The sequence below is a fragment of the Geotrypetes seraphini genome, chromosome 11 (genome assembly GCF_902459505.1).
Source record: "Geotrypetes seraphini chromosome 11, aGeoSer1.1, whole genome shotgun sequence".
Taxonomy (NCBI): Eukaryota; Metazoa; Chordata; class Amphibia; order Gymnophiona; family Dermophiidae; genus Geotrypetes; species Geotrypetes seraphini.
This window is the reverse complement of record NC_047094.1, coordinates 1656118-1674263: the sequence shown is the minus strand read 5'-3', so window position 1 is coordinate 1674263 and position 18146 is coordinate 1656118. Positions and strand designations below refer to the sequence as shown.

The window sequence follows — 18146 nt, the reverse complement described above, 5'->3', positions numbered from 1 at the left end:
TTGCATCGAGTGTAAGGGTTCCAATGTAGGCATGGGCAAAGACTGTTCCTTGCAATGCATGCCGAGATGCCAGACCAGACACTCGCAGAGACTTTGCTCCCTGCAGAGAGTGTGCATGCGACTGAGGCACAGGAGGCAGCTTGACCTAGCGGGAGGCCTCCGAATGCCCAGGCTGGATTTGTGAGAGAAGCTTCGGCCCCATGGTAGTAGAGAGCTGAATGAATTGCTTCTCTAATAAGGTCTGGAACGAAGCCGGCAAGGATGGATCTGCGTCTCCAACGGGACCACCTGCACGGGCTTTGTGCTCCCTCAAGGCAGTGTGAGAGTGCTTGGACTTAGAAGCCTTGGGCACTTTAAGCACCACCGGGGGAATGGGCTGCTGTGCTATCTGACCTGAAGAGACAGAGGAAGGCACTGCAGCAGGCGTCGAAGACATAACCGGTATAAACGAGGCATGTTTGATGAGGCTTGGAGCAGAAGCTGTGGAAGCCTGGAGAGCTTCGGATGATGTCGAGGGTGAAGCACCCCTCGAGGACGAAAGCTCCATCAAAGACTCCATGCTGAAAAGCTGCTCCCACAGGATGCAACGACGCTTGAAAGCATGAGACTTAAGTGTTGAGCAAGGCCGGCACAATTTCGGGAGATGTTGAGGCCCAAGACACCGAAGACAGCGTCGATGAGGGTCCGTCAGGGAAATCGCGCACTGGCACTTGGAACACTTTTTAAAACTGGTTGCAGGCCGGGACATAGGCCGAAAAAGTGCCTCCGCAAGATCGAATCTGCGGGACTGCAGCCGCGTGGCCTGCCCGGTCAAATGAACGGAATTTTTTTTTTTTTGAAAAGAAGAAAACAAAGAAAACCAGCGATTCTGAGTAAAAATAACACAAAACCACAGACAAAAGAAGGCACAAGTGAAAATACTTCACGCAGAGAGTCGAAGATGGTCTTCTCAGCTCCGCGCAAAAGTAAGAGCTGAGGAGATGCGTGCCCTGTACTGGGCGGGAAGGCACTTACGCGGTGTGGGCGACTCAAAACTTTGAGTTTCTTCAAGCAAGTCTACTTGTGAGGCATCCGCATCGGGGCTCCGTTGGATCACGTTACCCACTTGTGAGAATACCTGCCTGCTTGTCCTGGGATAAATATTTTTATGAACAGTTTGTATGATACTAATTATTGCAAGTTGGGGAGAAAAGTACTAATCCTGTTGGTGTATGGCAATGTGACTTGTTGCAGAGGCAGTGAGGGAGGGGGATGAGGCATTCTTGGCATAGTTTTTGTAACTGTAAGAACACAATGCCTTCAGTAAGTGGAGAATATGACCATGGATTTTGTTCAACTAACAAACTGAAGGACGTAGAAAGTAGCTGGCAGGTTGAGCGCGTAATGAAAGGACAGGGTTTAGGAAATGGAAGTCCAGAAGGCAGGCGGGACCAGAAAAGTGTGAAGAAGCAAAAGTTAGTTGTCACCGCTCAATTTCTGTTTTTTTATCATCGAGTGTGGCTTTGAGGGACCCCCTTTAAAAGTGGCACGCTCCAGTTGCTGGCTCGGCGGTTCCAGGCTTCGCCTCGCGCCCTCGCGGGCCGCGCAGCCGCTGTCGCTGAAGTTCCGTCGACTCCGGGCTCCCATGGTGCCTTGCGGCGGCGGCGGGTTGGATTTTTAAATCGTGCGGGCCAATGAGGAGCGCGCTGGCGGCTCTGAACTAACGGCGGCAGCGGCGGCGCTCGCACAGGCTCGGCTCGGCTCAGCCATGACCTCGGTGGCCGGCAAAGCGCCGCAGAAGGCGGCGGCGGTGGCGGAGAGCGCGCCCGCGAAGGAGATCCCCGAGGTGCTGCTGGACCCCCGCGGCCGCCGGCGCTACGTCCGCGGCCGCTTCCTGGGCAAGGGCGGCTTCGCCAAGTGCTACGAGATCACCGACGCCGACAGCAAGGCGGTGTTCGCCGGCAAGATCGTGCCCAAGAGCCTCCTGCTGAAGCCGCACCAGAAGGAGAAGATGTCCATGGAGATCGCCATCCACCGCAGCCTCGGCCACCGGCACGTCGTGGGCTTCCAGGGCTTCTTCGAGGACCAGGACTTCGTCTTCGTCGTGCTGGAGCTCTGCCGCCGGCGGGTGAGCCCGAGGGCCAGAGGGGCGGGAAGTCCTAAGGGTGGAGGTGGCTAGGCTGGGTCTGAAGCTCTTCTCTCTCTCTCCCTTCCAGTCTCTCCTGGAGCTGCACAAGCGCAGGAAGGCGGTGACGGAGCCCGAGGCTCGCTACTACCTGCGCCAGACCATCCTGGGCTGCCAGTACCTGCACACCAACCGGGTCATCCACCGCGACCTCAAGCTGGGCAACCTCTTCCTCAACGACGACATGGAGGTGAAAATAGGTACAGTACGAGCAGCCCCTGGGTTCAATGTGGCCAGTCAAGAGGGTTTAAGAACCGCTGCAATAAGACACTCAGCCAGTCATAAGAGCTGACATACAAGCCCAGAGTCCTGGCAAGATCTCAAGATATCCTAGCAATAAGCAGTGCATTTCCCCGAATCCATCTGGGGTTGTCAAAGTTTTAAAAAAGTATTTCTTTTAAACAACTCTTGACTTTATACTTTATATCTTTTACCTTCAGCTTTGCAAACCCCTCCCCCATGTCAAAATTTCCTTTCTAAGCTGCTCTCCTATGCATTTTATATTCTGAAGGAATTTAAGACTTGTGCATGTTCCTTCTCTGGGTACACAAAGATCTTGTAACATCTCTTCAGCTAAAACATCTCTTCCCTATTTCAGCTGTTTATCTTGGGGCTCAATAATGACCTAGGCATCAATCCACCCTTGCAACTAGCAATGTGCTTCTCATACCTTGGATTTGTGTGCCATCTTGCTGCAGCTTCTCTGTGCACAACATGGCTCCAAGTTAAGACATACTGGAACTTTTCATGTTTGGTCTTGAGAGCTCAAGCACTGTTTAGTTCAAGCTCACACAGTGTAGGGAGGAGGAAGTTTTACTATGGTGGCTGCAAAATAAAGAAAGGTAAGATCACTGGCTCTTAAGAACCTGCTAGGCCAGTGGCTGACTGGTTGTGATGAAAAATGACTGAGGATGGGGAGTAGACAGAATATGGCAGACAAGGATACAGAATGGAGACTGGAGTGAGGTAAAAGATCTGGGTGGGGACTGCCGATTGTATGTCTGGCAGTAGCCTGCTGGGGTGCGTTAAGGGTCTGACTTTATTGAGCTGCCTTCTCCTTTAACACAGGGGAGCTTATGGTAAAGCCACTTAACAGATGTTTAACAATGTGGTTTCTTCCGTGAGTGTAATACTGTGCCACGCAGAAAACTAATGGCATGCAAATTTTATGTGCAGAAAACTCAGCAGCTAGTGGTGACAGAGAACAGGAAAGCTTTACAGTAAATGCAGCTTCTGTATTGCTTGGTAGACTGGTATAGTCCTTACGAATGGGTAATATGCCTCACTGCTACCAGCAGGTGGAGACTGAGATCAAACTTGTATATCAGTATAGCATGCCCCTCTTAATACTCCAGTTTTCCTCAGTCGCTGGTAAGGCTTTTCAGTTCCCCTCTTAGCACTGTTGGAACTTTGTTTCTGTACTCCTGATTCCCCTTTTTGTGCTGGAGAGAACTAGGGCGGGTTCTGTGTGGGGATCCGTCCGACATCGGGGGTGTTAAACCCGGTGGGTCTTGTGCTGGGTCCCTCCCCACACCTTCCTCTACCTCCCCATATTTTTGTAATGGGCCTCCAATGTTCTCCCCAGAAATTTTTTCCAGCCGGGTGGCATGAAAAAATAGCCGGTTGGGGCGGGGCAGGATGGGGAAATTTGGTGGTGGGGAAAATTAAATGTGCACTATTTTTATTAGTTGGTTATTAATTACTGTATTTTCCAATGCTCAATATGACTTTCTTTTTTAAGGTTTGACACTTAGGCGTATTCCAGTAGCATTTAAGCCACCCTTGAAAAAAGCAATGCAGATCCTCTTATTCCAAATAACTACTGACCAGTATCAAACCTTCCATTTCTTTCAAAACTACTGTACTTGAGAGAGTGGTATTGAACCAACTTCAAACTCCATGTTGAATCAGTTAATGCTTTGCATCCCCATAGCACAGAGACAGTAATTCCTGCCTTAGGGCTCCTTATACAAAGATGTAATGGCAATTCTGCCAAAGCAAATGCACTGAAGTCCATAGGAATTGAATGGACTTTGATGCATTTGCTATGGGAGAATTGCTACTGTGGCTTTGTAAAATGGGCCCTTACTGAATGAACTCCATATTTACCTAGTCAAGTGTTTCTCAACTTCTTCAAGCCAAGTACCCCCTAAGTCTAACAAATACCAACCAAGTACCCCAGCCCAAGCTCCACCCCTAACCCCAACCCCATTATAATAGTACTTACTAATTGTAATGCAATTTCTTCCATTCATTTTTCATGTACACACAATATAATCTTACTAGTCTTATAGCTCGTTACATTAATGGGTGCTAGAATATATGTGTGTGTGTGTGTCTGTCTTTATTTATTTCTTTCTCTCTCTCTCCTTAGCCGCTTTCTGTATTTCTGTCTTTTTCTATCTGTCTTTCTTTTTCCTCGGCTGTCCACCACCACCCCTTGCCTGCTCCCCCTGTCCATTTTCTCTTCCTTTTACCTCTCCTGTGTCCACCACCACCCCTTCACTGCTCCCCTTTTTCAGCAGCAACCCATCTCCCTTTGTTTTACCTCCCCCCTGTCCAGCAGCATCTCTTTTCTGCTCCCCCTGTCCAGCAGTAGGCCTCTCTTCCTTTTTATTTCCCCCCTGTCCATCAGCACCTCTTCCCTGCTCCCCCTGTCCAGCAATAGGCCTCCCTTCCTTTTTCTTCCCCCCTGTCCTGCAGCACCTCTCCCTGCTCCCACTGTCCAGCAGTAGGCTTCCCTTCCTTTTTCTGCCCCCCCCTGTCCATCAGCATTTTATGATTTAATATTAAACATGATAGAAATTCAAGTGATGTATTCCATTTCAATTGTCATTTATTGAAACACTTGTTGTAATTTGTAAAAATGAATAAAGAATTAAAAAAAAAAAAAATGCAGCACAAGCAAGGAGTAAAAGATACACACCCAAGTGCGTGGGGTGCTTCCTTAGCTTTTCAGTGTTTTTAGTTAATCTGGCATGTTAGTTGGACCGAGTGACCCCTGATGCAGGCGTTCCTCAGACGCCGAAACACAGTGCTGTCGGGCCCACAGCTTCTGCTTGTGTCCTTTTATGAAATAAACAAGTTGGTTTTACATTGGTGTTTCTTAGTGGAGTGCTCATTGTCCGTTCCCAGATTTACTCGATCAATTTTCTGTGCAGGAACCTGATACCTATGAATCGGCCTATACAGGTCTGTCTACAGCAGTGGTAGCAGAAACGCAAACAATATTTCCTGAGACAAAGATCTTAACAATAACCTTTCATAAATAAAATCCTGTTATTTGTTTCTAACAGGTAGTTTGTGTGGGGTTCCTGGTGCCAAATATATATATTTTTTTTATTCTTTATTCCTTTTTAATCATTCAACAAGTGTACAAGAAAAATCATACATAGGCTCAAAAACAACACTTGATAAATCCATCAAGACAATAACAATTGTATGTGTGTATATATATATATATATATATATATATATATATATATATATATATATATATATATATATAAACCTATAATCCACCCTCCCTCCCAACACTATTCTTAATTCATTTTACCCTCTCTTCAAGTGTACAAACCCTCCCCCCACTCTTCCTTAAATGATGTATTTTCAAAAGAAAAATGGTGTTTATTCATTACAAAACAATGTTAATGGCTCCCATATTTTAATAAAACTTTTATCATTTCCATTTTGTACCGCTATTGAACGTTCCATTTTATATAAATGACATAGCGAATTCCACCAAAAATTAAAGTTAAATCTGCTATGATCTTTCCAATTGTTAGTAATATGTTGAATGGCAACTCCTGTCATAATCAATAAAAGTTTGTTATTGCTTGCCGATATCTGACTCTTTTTCCTCATAGACATGCCAAATATCACAGTATCATAAGTTAATGCTACAGGATTTTCTAATAAAGAATTTATTTGATCCCAGATCGAATTCCAAAAGGCCAAGATATAGGGACAAAAAAATAAAAGATGATCCAAAGTCCCTATATCAAGATTACAATGCCAGCATCTATTAGATAATGAACTATTCAACTTTTGTAATCTAACTGGGGGTCCAAAATGCTCTATGCAAAAGAAAAAAACAAGTTTGCCTCATAGATGCTGACAATGTATATCTTATTCTCCAAGACCAAATTTGTGGCCATTGAGATGCTGAAATCTGATGCTTAATCTCAATGCTCCAAATATCCCTAAGACCATTTTTAGGTTTTTTATTAACCAATTCACTAATAACTTTGTACCACTGCGCGGCCTGGTGACCCAGAAAGTTTGCCTGGAAGCATAAAAATTCCATGTTATATTGAGAATTAAGACTTTTCCATTCGGGGAACCCTGCCTGAATGGCTTGCTTCAATTGCAACCAACGATAAAATTGTGATTTATTAAGCCCAAATTTATGTTGCAGTTGTGTAAACTCAAGCAGCTTTCCATTTGAAATAACATCATTTAAAGTTCGTATTCCTGCACTTAACCAATGCCTCCAGACAATCTTAGATCCGCCAATTTGAATCGTGGAGTTTAGCCATATACCGTATTTTCGCGGATATAACGCGCACCCGTGTAAAACGCGCACACGGGTATAGCGCGCAGAAACCACAATATGTATAAAAACTTTTGTATACCGCGCTCACGGGTATAACGCGCATGCTGCCCGACTGTCCTTTCGCCCGCCCCGACTCTCCTCTGGCCACCCCGACTCTCCTTTCGCCCTCCCCGACTCTCCGTGCGCTGTCCCGACTCTCCGTTTACCCGCCCTGCCCTGCCCCCCCCCCCGGCAGGACCACTCGCACCCCCACCCCGAAGGACCGCCGACTCCCCGACAATATCGGGCCAGAAGGGAGCCCAAACCCTCCTGGCCACGGTGACCCCCTACCCCCACCCCGCACTACATTACGGGCAGGAGGGATCCCAGGCCCTCCTGCCCTCGACGCAAACCCCCCTCCCTCCCTCCAACGACCGCCCCCCCCAAGAACCTCCGACCGCCCCCCCAGCCGACCCGCGACCCCCCTGGCCGACCCCCACGACACCCCCACCCCCCTTCCCCGTACCTTTGCTAGTTGGCTGGACAGACGGGAGCCAAACCCGCCTGTCCGGCAGGCAGCCAACGACGGAATGAGGCCGGATTGGCCCTTCCGTCCCAAAGCTCCGCCTACTGGTGGGGCCTAAGGCGCGTGGGCCAATCAGAATAGGCCCTGGAGCCTTAGGTCCCACCTGGGGGCGCGGCCTGAGGCACATGGTCGGGTTGGGCCCATGTGCCTCAGGCCATGCCCCCAGGTGGGACCTAAGGCTCCAGGGCCTATTCTGATTGGCCCACGCGCCTTAGGCCCCACCAGTAGGCGGAGCTTTGGGACGGATGGGCCAATCCGGCCTCATTCCGTCGTTGGCTGCCTGCCGGACAGGCGGGTTTGGCTCCCGTCTGTCCGGCCAACTAGCAAAGGTACGGGGAAGGGGGGTGGGGGTGTCGTGGGGGTCGGCCAGGGGGGTCGTGGGTCGGCTGGGGGGGCGGTCGGAGGTTCTTGGGGGGGGCGGTCGTTGGAGGGAGGGAGGGGGGTTTGCGTCGAGGGCAGGAGGGCCTGGGATCCCTCCTGCCCGTAATGTAGTGCGGGGTGGGGGTAGGGGGTCGCCGTGGCCAGGAGGGTTTGGGCTCCCTTCTGGCCCGATATTGTCGGGGAGTCGGCCGGGCAAGAGGGCTTGGGCTCCCTCTTGCTCCGATCGCGGGTGCGGGTGGGAGCGCGTGCGAGCGGTCGTTCGGGGTGGGGGTGCGAGCGGTCCTGCTGGGGGGGGTGAATCGGGCGTCGGGCGGGGTGGGAACTATGTAGAAAAACTTTTATATACCGCGCTCACGCGTATAACGCGCGAGGGGTATGCGCGGTAGGTAAAAACGCGTATAACGCGCGCGTTATATCCGCGAAAATACGGTAGATTGATTTGTTGATTTATTAATAGGATTAACAGTTAAGTTACTGACATACCTCACAGTTTTCCAAGTGTCTAATAAAATTCTATTTTCTTTATACAATCTGGGCATCTTGATACTGAGAATGTGACAAGGATGTAAAGGATACAGGAGTCGCCATTCCAAATATAACCAATCAGGCGTGTACTCAATGAGCTCTGGGAGGACCCAATACATATCTTGACGTAAAATATAGGCTTGATGGTACCTATAAAAATTTGGAAAATTTACCCCTCCCTCCTTAATTGACTTCTGTAGAGATACCAAAGCAATTCTAGGAGTTTTACCAAGCCAAATAAACTTAATAATTATCAAATTCAATTTTTTATAAAAAGATTTTTGAAAAAAACACCGGAATCATACACATTTGATAACAAACCACAAACAACACCATCATTTTCACAGTTTGAACTTTCCCCCACCAAGATAAATGTAATGGATTCCATTGTTCACATAATTCCGAAACCTTTTTTAATAAAAGTTTTTCATTTTCTTTTACTGTATCATCCACTGAATTTTTGATCCAAATTCCTAAATATTTTAATCCATCTTCCTTCCAAACAAAAGAAAATGAATCAAACATAGTTTTTATGCAATGTACATTAAGTGAAAGAATTTCAGATTTACCCCAATTAATTTTGTATCCTGAGAACTTTCCAAACCTTTCAATCAATTCTAACAGACATGGAATGGTTGAACCTGGATTGCGCAAATATAACAAAATGTCATCCGCATAAGCAGATAATTTATATTCCCACTCCTTTAGGGGAATACCCTGTATCCCCTTTGCCTGATTAATAGCTATCAATAAGGGTTCTAAACAATATCAAACAGCAAAGGAGACAATGGACATCCCTGTCTAACTCCTCTATGCAATTTAAAACAATCTGATAAATTATTATTAATATATAATCTTGCCATAGGGGAGCTATACAAAGTTTTAATCATTTGAACAAAACCAGGGCTTATACCAAACCAATCCAAAGCCTGATACATGAATGACCATTCTACCCTATCAAAAGCTTTTTCTGCATCTAAAGATAAAGCAAAAGCTGGTTCATTCATCATTTTAGTTAAATTTAAAGTATGAAACGCCAATCTTGTATTGTTAGAAGAATGTCTGTTTCCAATGAATCTCGTTTGATGTACATCAATTATGTAAGGGAGAGCCTTTGCCAATCTTAATGCCAGAGTCTTAGCCAATAATTTTCCATCCACATTGATTAATGATATTGCCTGTAATTTGAAACCAAAGTGGGATCTTTATTTGGCTTTGGCAAAACAATCACCAAAGATTCTGCCATAGTACTCGTAATACAACCTTTAGTAAGTTGAAACTGCTATAAATTTAGTAAATAGGGTAATAAAGAATTTTGAAATGTTTTATAGAATTCCACAGTAAAACCGTCCCCACCTGGAGCGGATCCAACTCTAAGAGACTTCAACGCTGTTTCTAATTCTTTTAATGATATAGGTTCTTCTAAACTTCTTTTTATATGATCAGGAAGTTTTGGACCCTCAAGAAGATTTAAAAATTCCATACCTTTTTGAACTTTATCAACTGAAGACTCGGAAGAATACAACTCTTTATAAAAAATCAAAAATTGATTTAAAATATTACTAATTTGATTATGCGTATTTCCTTTCTCATCTTTTATTGCTATTATTTTTATTCTTCTCTTCTTTGCTTTAAGATAATTAGCAAGTAAACTTCCTGCCTTATTAGATTTTCCATAATACAAGGTTTGCAAAGAAATCAAATCTTTCCTTGCCATTCTTGAAGAAATCTCATTATATTTACCCTTAGCCTTTAATAAAGCTTGCAAAGTATCTTGATTCCATTTTTCAATTAATTTGGACTCCAGCAATTTAATTTCTTTTTCCAAATCTGAAAATTGTTTAACAAGTTGTTTTTTAATATATGCAGCATATGAAATAATATTACCTCTTATAGTAGCTTTAAACGCATCCCATAAAATTTCTGCATTAATATCTGCTGAAGTATTTATTTGGAAAAAGTCCAAAATTTTTTACTTAATCTCTTCAAGAAAAGTTGAATCCAAAACCAATGCATTATCAAATCTCCATAATGATCTATTATAGTCATTATTATCTAATCTAAGTGTAATCCACACCCCTCCATGATCAGACAGAATAATTGGATCAATGGAAGCTTGTGTCACTTGTTGCACCATTGAATTTGATACTAAAATGTAATCAATTCTTGAAAAAGACTTATGAACTGGTGAGCAAAAAGAGAATTCCTGATCATTAAAATGAAGAATACGCCATATCTTTTAAATTACAAGCATTTACCAAATTGTCTAACCCTAATGATTTTATATTTTTACTCGGCTTTTTATCCAAAAAAGGATCCATAACAGCATTAAAATCTCGGCTACTACTAAATTAGAAGCAGCCAGTGGGAGTATTAATTTTTGTAAATTTGTAAAAAAATAATTTTGATTCGAATTCGGAGCATAGATATTAAGCAAAGTCAAAGTATTATTTCCCATGCTCATTTCCACTTTTATCCATCTTCCTAAAGGATCAAAATCCATCATTTTAAATGAAGCTGAACATTTGTTGTTAACTAATATAGCTACTCCAGCCTTTTTCCCCTTAGCAGGAGCAAAAAAGCAGTGTTTCACCCAATTACCCTCGAGTTTCCTAGATTCTATCACAGACAGATGTGTCTCTTGAATATAATATACATTGGCCTGTTGTCTTTTCAAAAATGCTAACAATTTTTTTCTTTTTACTGGGTGATTAAGGCCATTAACATTGAGAGAAAAGATTTTAATCTCCATCAAACCAAATATCTTTTACAATAACTCTTCCACTTATTATAAAAAAACAAAAAAACAAAAACTGAGATCAGCTGAAATGAAGAAACACCATTTTCATTTATATCTATCCACAATACATCCCCATCTCAATCATCAAATCCCCATAAACCCCCTCCCATCCCACCCTCTCCCACCCTTGATAACGACAGTAAAAACCTGGAACTGCACATACAAGATCAAGCAAAGCTAAGAGAAGCTCTACACAGACCTCAATTATAAAACAATATTGTATGTAATAATCATATAGGATTTCACATATAATAAATGCAATAAACTCTAAATCCTGAAAATCAGAATAAGAAGACTAAAGATCTTCCAACCCCATTTCAAATAACAAAAGAGACTCTCAAACTCTACATAGATGTTAAAAGAGTTAAATTAGTAGTAAACCCATAGAAAGAAATTAAACATTAATAATCACTTCAATATATATATATTTTTTCCCCCCTTCAAAGTATTCTTAAAAGAACATGTTAAAACCAAAACTTTAGAATCAGTTGAAAACACCCTCCAGCAGAAATCAATTTTTCAGATCTCCTGTCATAACCTCCATTGACTCATAATAAACTGTGACTTGATCTACAATTATAAGATCTGCACATCAATATATCTTCATCGTAAAATATGGTAAATAAAATAGAGCAGAGCTTTCCAGAATATCTATTCAAAATATGTAAAAAAAAACCCTAAAAAAAAAAATAGTCTTAACTTTAACAGTCATCTTTTGAAAAAATAATAAAGGTGCATACAGAACCTAACTGTAAGCAGCTTCTGAGTTCCATTTCACCATTACCATTCAAAATAAATACAGGACCAAACCGTCATTTTAGAAGTTTCTCAAGTACACCAAACAAGAATAATAAATAAAGATCAAAAATCTAAGAAAGAAAACTATTTCCAATTCCATGAAATGAATGAGCCAAATTAAACTGACATTGGTTGTTCCTTTTGAATTAAATACATTTCCAACTTCACAGGCTCATCAAAACTCATAGTTTTATTTTCAATAGTAATTTTCATGATCGTAGGGTATATCAGACCATATCTAGCTCCGATTTCTCTCAATTTCGGCCTCATCTAAAAATTTCTTTCTTTTATCTGCCGTTGCTTTGGCAAAGTCAGGAACGATATGAACTTTGGCATCCTGACACTTTAAATTCGCATGTTCCTTAGCCATGCGTAACACCTCTAAAACTTGTTGGTGCCATAACAACTTGAAGATTATAGGGCGAGGACCCTTTAAAGTATCAGGTCGTCTCATTGGTATGCGGGTACTTGGATTTGAGAGGCAGGACTTTCGTCAAAAAGTTTTCAACAAATGAGACAGGGTTATTTTTCTCCACCCCTTCCGGTATGCCTAAAAGTCTCAGGTTACTCCGTCTCATGCGATTCTGGCAGTCCTCCACCTCTCTAGTAAGTGTAAAGATTTTATCTCTGTCCAGCTTATACGGTCTCTTTTCAGATTCAAAACTGTCCATTCGCATTTCCAATTTAGTAGTTTTAATCTCCAGCACTTCTGTACGTTTATTTAAAGTCGTTACTTCTTCCTGTATGTCATCCAATTTCTTAGCGTTTTTTAAGAGAATTTCCTTTATTTCTTGAATTTCCTTCCAAAAATCGATGTCGCTCTTGTCCCTTGACAACGGACACTTTGATAGTGTTGCCGGCTCCGGTTTGGATCTTTTGACACTGCCGGTATTGGAAACCACCATTTCAGATTTATTCTATTTTCCTGAAGCCATTATATGTCAATTTCCTTCATTTTAAACTAAAATTGAAATTTTTATTTTAGTAGTTTAAGATATAAATGTCTGTATATACGGAGCCTCTGCCTTACCCGTCCATTCGCGTGCACTCCCAAGCCACGCCCCCTCCTAGTGCCAAATTAACTGGGAAAGCAGCCTCTATTGTTCTCATAAAATATACAGTGCATTGATTTGTGTTTCTTCTTTGTACATCAGATCTCATTTTCTTTGAAGGTCCAGATGAATGGCTCTCGAGGTTCCTGTACTGTTCAAGGCACCTGAGCCAGGCACTTTCTTACACTCTGAGCAGATACTGGACAAGAGCACAACAGACTCTTTCTACTTGAAGACGCTGTAAATGTTCATTCTCCTTATAATACACATGAGCTCCATGTTCATTTAACATGGTCTTTGCAAATCCAGAGACCCCATTCTTGGCCATTATCCTCGTACATCTTCCCAAAAGAGGTGCCGGACACTGTCACATGTAGCCCATGTTGCTTTTTGTTTCCCACCTTTTCTTGGCTTCAAATCCCTAAGCAAGTTTCCTCCTCTTCTGAGATTCTTGTGAAGTCTCTTGCTTAGCTTTCATAAAGTTACGGCAAGCCACAGCGTGGGCAATTTTTACACCCAGCTTACGAGTGGCTAAGGCATCACTCAGCTCCTCTGCTTTTTCAATATCCCCTCTGTTCACAGCCTAATCTATGCTGATTTCAAGGCCAGACTTATGAAGTTTCTTGGCGGTCACAGGTGGTTCACATTTGTCATTTATACCAAAGAAGTGCTTCAGTTCATCCAGAGGACTTTCTTTTGGTGGCTCTTGGCTATCTGTTTCTTCAGTTTTTCTTATTTTTAATGTATCTTTTCTATGTCTTCTGTGACCCTGAGCTCTTTCATTTGCTTGAGTTTTTATTTCAAAATACTTCTGTAATTCCTGAAATTTATTCCACACATCTGCGGGGACTCCAGAAGAGCTTTCTCCTTCACTTTTGGCCTCTGCTGCTTTAGCCATGTCCTGTGTGTCGGTAGTGCTTGTAAATTCATCTGTCTGAGAATCTAAGGTCTCAATAGCAGACTGGAGGTCTCCCTTCTCTTCTTTAGTACAAGATGTACTCTCCTCATCATCATAACTTAATTCAATATCACTTTCAGTCGCACCATGAGGCAGAAGTCCACTCCACATTCTACAACCGACTTAAGCGCACCGGGCTCCCAGACTGACGCCGGCCTGTCGCAGCTTCCGGGTCACATGCTAATTTCCTTCTAGATCGGTTCGTTCCTTCCACAAGTTTCTGGTGGTCTTATATTTTCTTGTTCCTTGGCTGTAAAGAGAAGTTCTTGCAGATCTCAAACATTAGAGGATAAAGTTGCTCTCAAGTTGTTTTGTGGCTGGATCTGTGAGTTTCGGCTTCGACAGACTAGTTGCATTAGCTAAGACTCTACCAAACCTTATAGTAGCAGTGATGTCACTGGACTTCAGTGTTCCCTCCTTCCATCTGCTTTTTGGGGACAGAGCCTACTATTATCCCAGGATAAGCAGGTTAACATCACTAGTGGGTGATGTCATCCGACAGAGCCCCGATACGGACATCTCACAAGCATACTTGCTTGCAGAAACTTCAGTGTTCCCTCCTTCCATCTGCTTTTTGGGGACAGAGCCTACTAGTCTGGACTGTCTAGCTGGCCACACTTCAGATTGTTTTTGATTTTGCTCTAAATTGTTATCTGAAACATTCATCTACCCTTTTTCTCCCCCATTTCAAGTACTGTACTTTTTATTGTAATTTAAATGAAATACTTAATTGCAAGAAGGGTATGAGGTAGAAAATAGTGTCTTCAAATTTTCTGCTATGCCCATACTACTACAGCTCTCCCTCCAGATTCGCGGTTTCCCTATTTGTGAATTCGATTTTGGCGATTTTTTTTTTTCTCTCCCCCCTTCTATTTGCAGGCTGCCCGAACCTCCCTAGACCTTTCCTGGTGGTCTAGCGGCAACAGGGGGCAGGAGCGATCTTCCTATGCTGTCCCGTGCAGAGCCGTCGTCAAAATGGCTGCTGTGAGTTCCCATTGTAGTCTCGAGCCATTTAGATGACGGCTCTGCATGGGACAGGAGCATAGGAAGATTGCTCCTGCTCACTGTCACCAATAGACTACCAGGTAGGGTCCGGGGATACAGGAGGGAGGTGGGGGTATGTCAGAGCCGGTCCAAAAACTTATTTGTGATTTTTTACTATTCGTGGGCTGGCTCTGCACCTAACCCCCATGAATACGAAGGGAGAGCTGTACTACTAATCACTTATATAGTACTGAAAGGTGTACACTCGGGTCCATCTGGACATGAATTCTTCTGAAGAAAAGAACTTGGGTCTCATCTCCCATTTAATTACATATGCTGATCTTTAAACTGTAGTTCTTGTAGGCAGAAATTAAGTTTAGTAACTGGTTCCGTAAACATGATAAATCTATTCATACTAGGTGACTTTGGCTTGGCAACAAGAGTAGAATTTGATGGGGAGCGTAAGAAGACTCTCTGTGGAACCCCAAACTATATTGCTCCAGAAGTGCTGGGGAAGAAGGGACACAGTTACGAAGTTGATGTTTGGTCCATCGGCTGCATTATGTAAGTGTTTGTTCTCCCTCCCCCTTCCTAAGCAGCAATTAACTGAAGTTGATGCCTCTAATTTTACTTGAGACTTTAGCTCTGCTAACTTCATGTGATACAGAACCTTGGTTTTAAGTTTCCTTTGATTTCACAGACCTACTGTATTTAGAAATGCCAGGACTTATCTTGAATTGTGATAAAGGCTGGCGGCACCTAGAGAATGACACGGTGGCGGGTTACCCGTGGCTAGCCGCATTTAGCCGCGGGCAACCCGCCGAAACGGGAAAGAAAAAATAGTGGCCTCTTCGGGATGAGGACAATGCCATTCACTGCCCCGGGGAGCGGTGAATGGACTTGTCCCCGCAGTGAGGCAATCAAGGATTGCGTGGTCCCCGCCATCTCCCTCCCTCCTTACCGCCGGTTGAATTTCTGCCGGTCCGCGCGAAAAAAAAGCCTCCTTCCTTTTCCCCTGCTCTTACCGCCATGCTCATGCTGCAGCTACTAAAGCCGACAGGAAGTCTTTCTGACGTCAATTCTGACGTCGGAGAGGACATTCTGGGCCAGCCAATCGCTGCCTGGCTGGCCCAGAACGTCCTCTCCGACTTCAGAATTGAGTCGGAAAGACTTCCTGTTGGCTTTAGTAGCTGCAGCATGAGCAGGGGAAAAGGAAGGAGGCTTTTTTTTTTTTTTTTTTTGAGCGGCAGGGAGGCAGCAGGCTGGCATTGGCTAGGGAGGGAGAAAGGTAGGCAGGCAGGATTCGGGGGTGGGGGTGGGACAAAGTGTGGAAGGCAGTGAGAGGGACATGGGAAGGAGGCACTAGGGGCACTAAAGACAAGGGAAGGAGGCACTGGGATTACTAAAGACAGGAAGGGGCACTAAGGACATGGGAAGGAGGCACTGGGGGCACTAAAGACATGGGGAGGAGGCACTGGGGGCACTAAAGACAGGAAGGAGGCACTAAGGACATGGAAAGGAGGCACTGGGCACTAAAGACATGGGAAGGAGGCACTGGGGGCACTAAGGACATGGGAAGGAGGCACTGGGGGCACTAAAGACATGGGAAGGAAAGAGGGAGGGAATAGAAAGGGACAATTCTTGGGCCTGAGTGCAGAAAGAAAGGATACACAGACAGGAGGAAACGCAACCAGAGACTCATGAAATCAATCACCAGACATCAAAGGTAGGAAAAATGATTTTATTTTCAATTTAGTGATCAAAATGTGTCAGTTTTGAGAAGTTATATCTGCTGTCTACATTTTGCACTATATTTGTCTATTTTTCTATAGTTACTGAGGTGACCGAGCTTGCGGAGATGGGGCGGAAACAGGCAGTGTTCTCCCCAGAAATTTTTTCCAGCCGGGTGGCATGAAAAAGTAGCCGGATGGGGTGGGATGGGGAAATTTGGTGGTGGGGAAAATTAACCCCCTCTTTTACTAAGGTGCGCTAGCATTTTTAGCGCGCGCAAACCCCTGCGCTACATGAGAAAACTAGCACCAACTCATTGCTGGCATTAGCATCTAGCGCGCATGGCAATTCCTCCGCGCGCTAAGCGCACACTAAAACCACTATCGTAACTTAGTAAAAGGAGCCCTAAATGTATACTGTTTTTATTAGTTAATTATTATTATTATTTTCCAATGCTCAATATGACTTCCTTTTTTAAGGTTTGACACTTGTGCCAGAATATTTTTACTAAATTTAAGAAGTATTTACCCTCTTTCAAATGGTATAGAGGTTTAAAAAAGGGAAAGGCATTAATGAAGTCATTAGGTTCAATCTAGCCATTTATTTCTGCATGAATTTAAACAACTAAAAAACAAGATAAATATAGCTCATCCAGTCATACAAGAAATGGCTCTACAGCAGGGGTGCCCACACTTTTTGGGCTTGCGAGCTACTTCTAAAATGACCAAGTCCAAATGATCTACAAACAATAAAATTAAAAAAAAAACACAAAGCAGAGAAAGGAAAAATTATGTTCTTACCTGTTAATTTTCTTTCCCTTAGACACAGCAGATGAATCCAGAGACCAATGGGATAGCCCACATCTACCAGCAGGCGGAGATAGAGAAACTGATTAACAGGTGGTCCTATTGGCTGGCACTCCTCCTGTCTCATCAGTATAGCTCCTTGCCCAAGCACATTTAATCATCAATAGGCATAGCATGTAAAAAACTTCTTTCCCAGAACAAATCGCAAAAGGCAACGATACAGAATACAACCATCAACAACAACCAATCACGAAAGTCGCACACGAAAAAACCGACAGCCAAATACCAGAAAGGGTGGGGCTCTGGATTCATCTGCTGCGTCTAAGGGAAAGAAAATTAACAGGTAAGAACATAATTTTTCCTTCCCTAGCAACAGCAGCAGATGAATCCAGAGACCAATGGGATGTAGCAAAGCAATCCTCAATCAGGGTGGGAAATAAACGCCGGCTCCGCAACAACCGACGCACTAAACGCATCTACCGCATGCGCCCCCACATCCAACCAGTAATGCCGAGAGAAAACACTCTCAGAAGACCAAGCAGCCGCGAGACAAAACTCCTCCAAGGAAAAAACCTCTGGACCGAGTCCAAGAAGTAGCCACCGCTCTGGCGGAATGGTCATGAAGTGCTTTCGCCAATCGCTTTCCTGCCATCAAGCAAGCATAAAGGTAATCTAAACAACTAAAAGTCATGAGAAACCCTGCTCGCTGAGAATGCTACGCACTTTCAAAGAATGCAGTGAATAAAAGCACCGCTCCCCATTTCCCCTCCCCGGAAGAAGGAAGGAAAAGTGAGCGTGTCATAAAAGAAAGGATGACACCGCCTTAG

General features: G+C 43.8%; 1 protein-coding gene across 1 annotated transcript in view; it reads left to right on the top strand.

The window, feature by feature from the left end:
* The first annotated feature begins 1539 nt into the window (after positions 1–1539).
* The window catches only part of PLK1 (polo like kinase 1), a 111399-nt gene continuing 94792 nt past the window's right edge, over positions 1540–18146 (top strand). Inside the window, exons 1-3 of the mRNA XM_033914859.1 lie at positions 1540–2107; positions 2196–2364; positions 15202–15346. Coding sequence (XP_033770750.1) covers positions 1748–2107; positions 2196–2364; positions 15202–15346 — 674 coding nt within the window. The 5' untranslated portion in view covers positions 1540–1747. The remainder of the gene's footprint in view (positions 2108–2195; positions 2365–15201; positions 15347–18146) is intronic.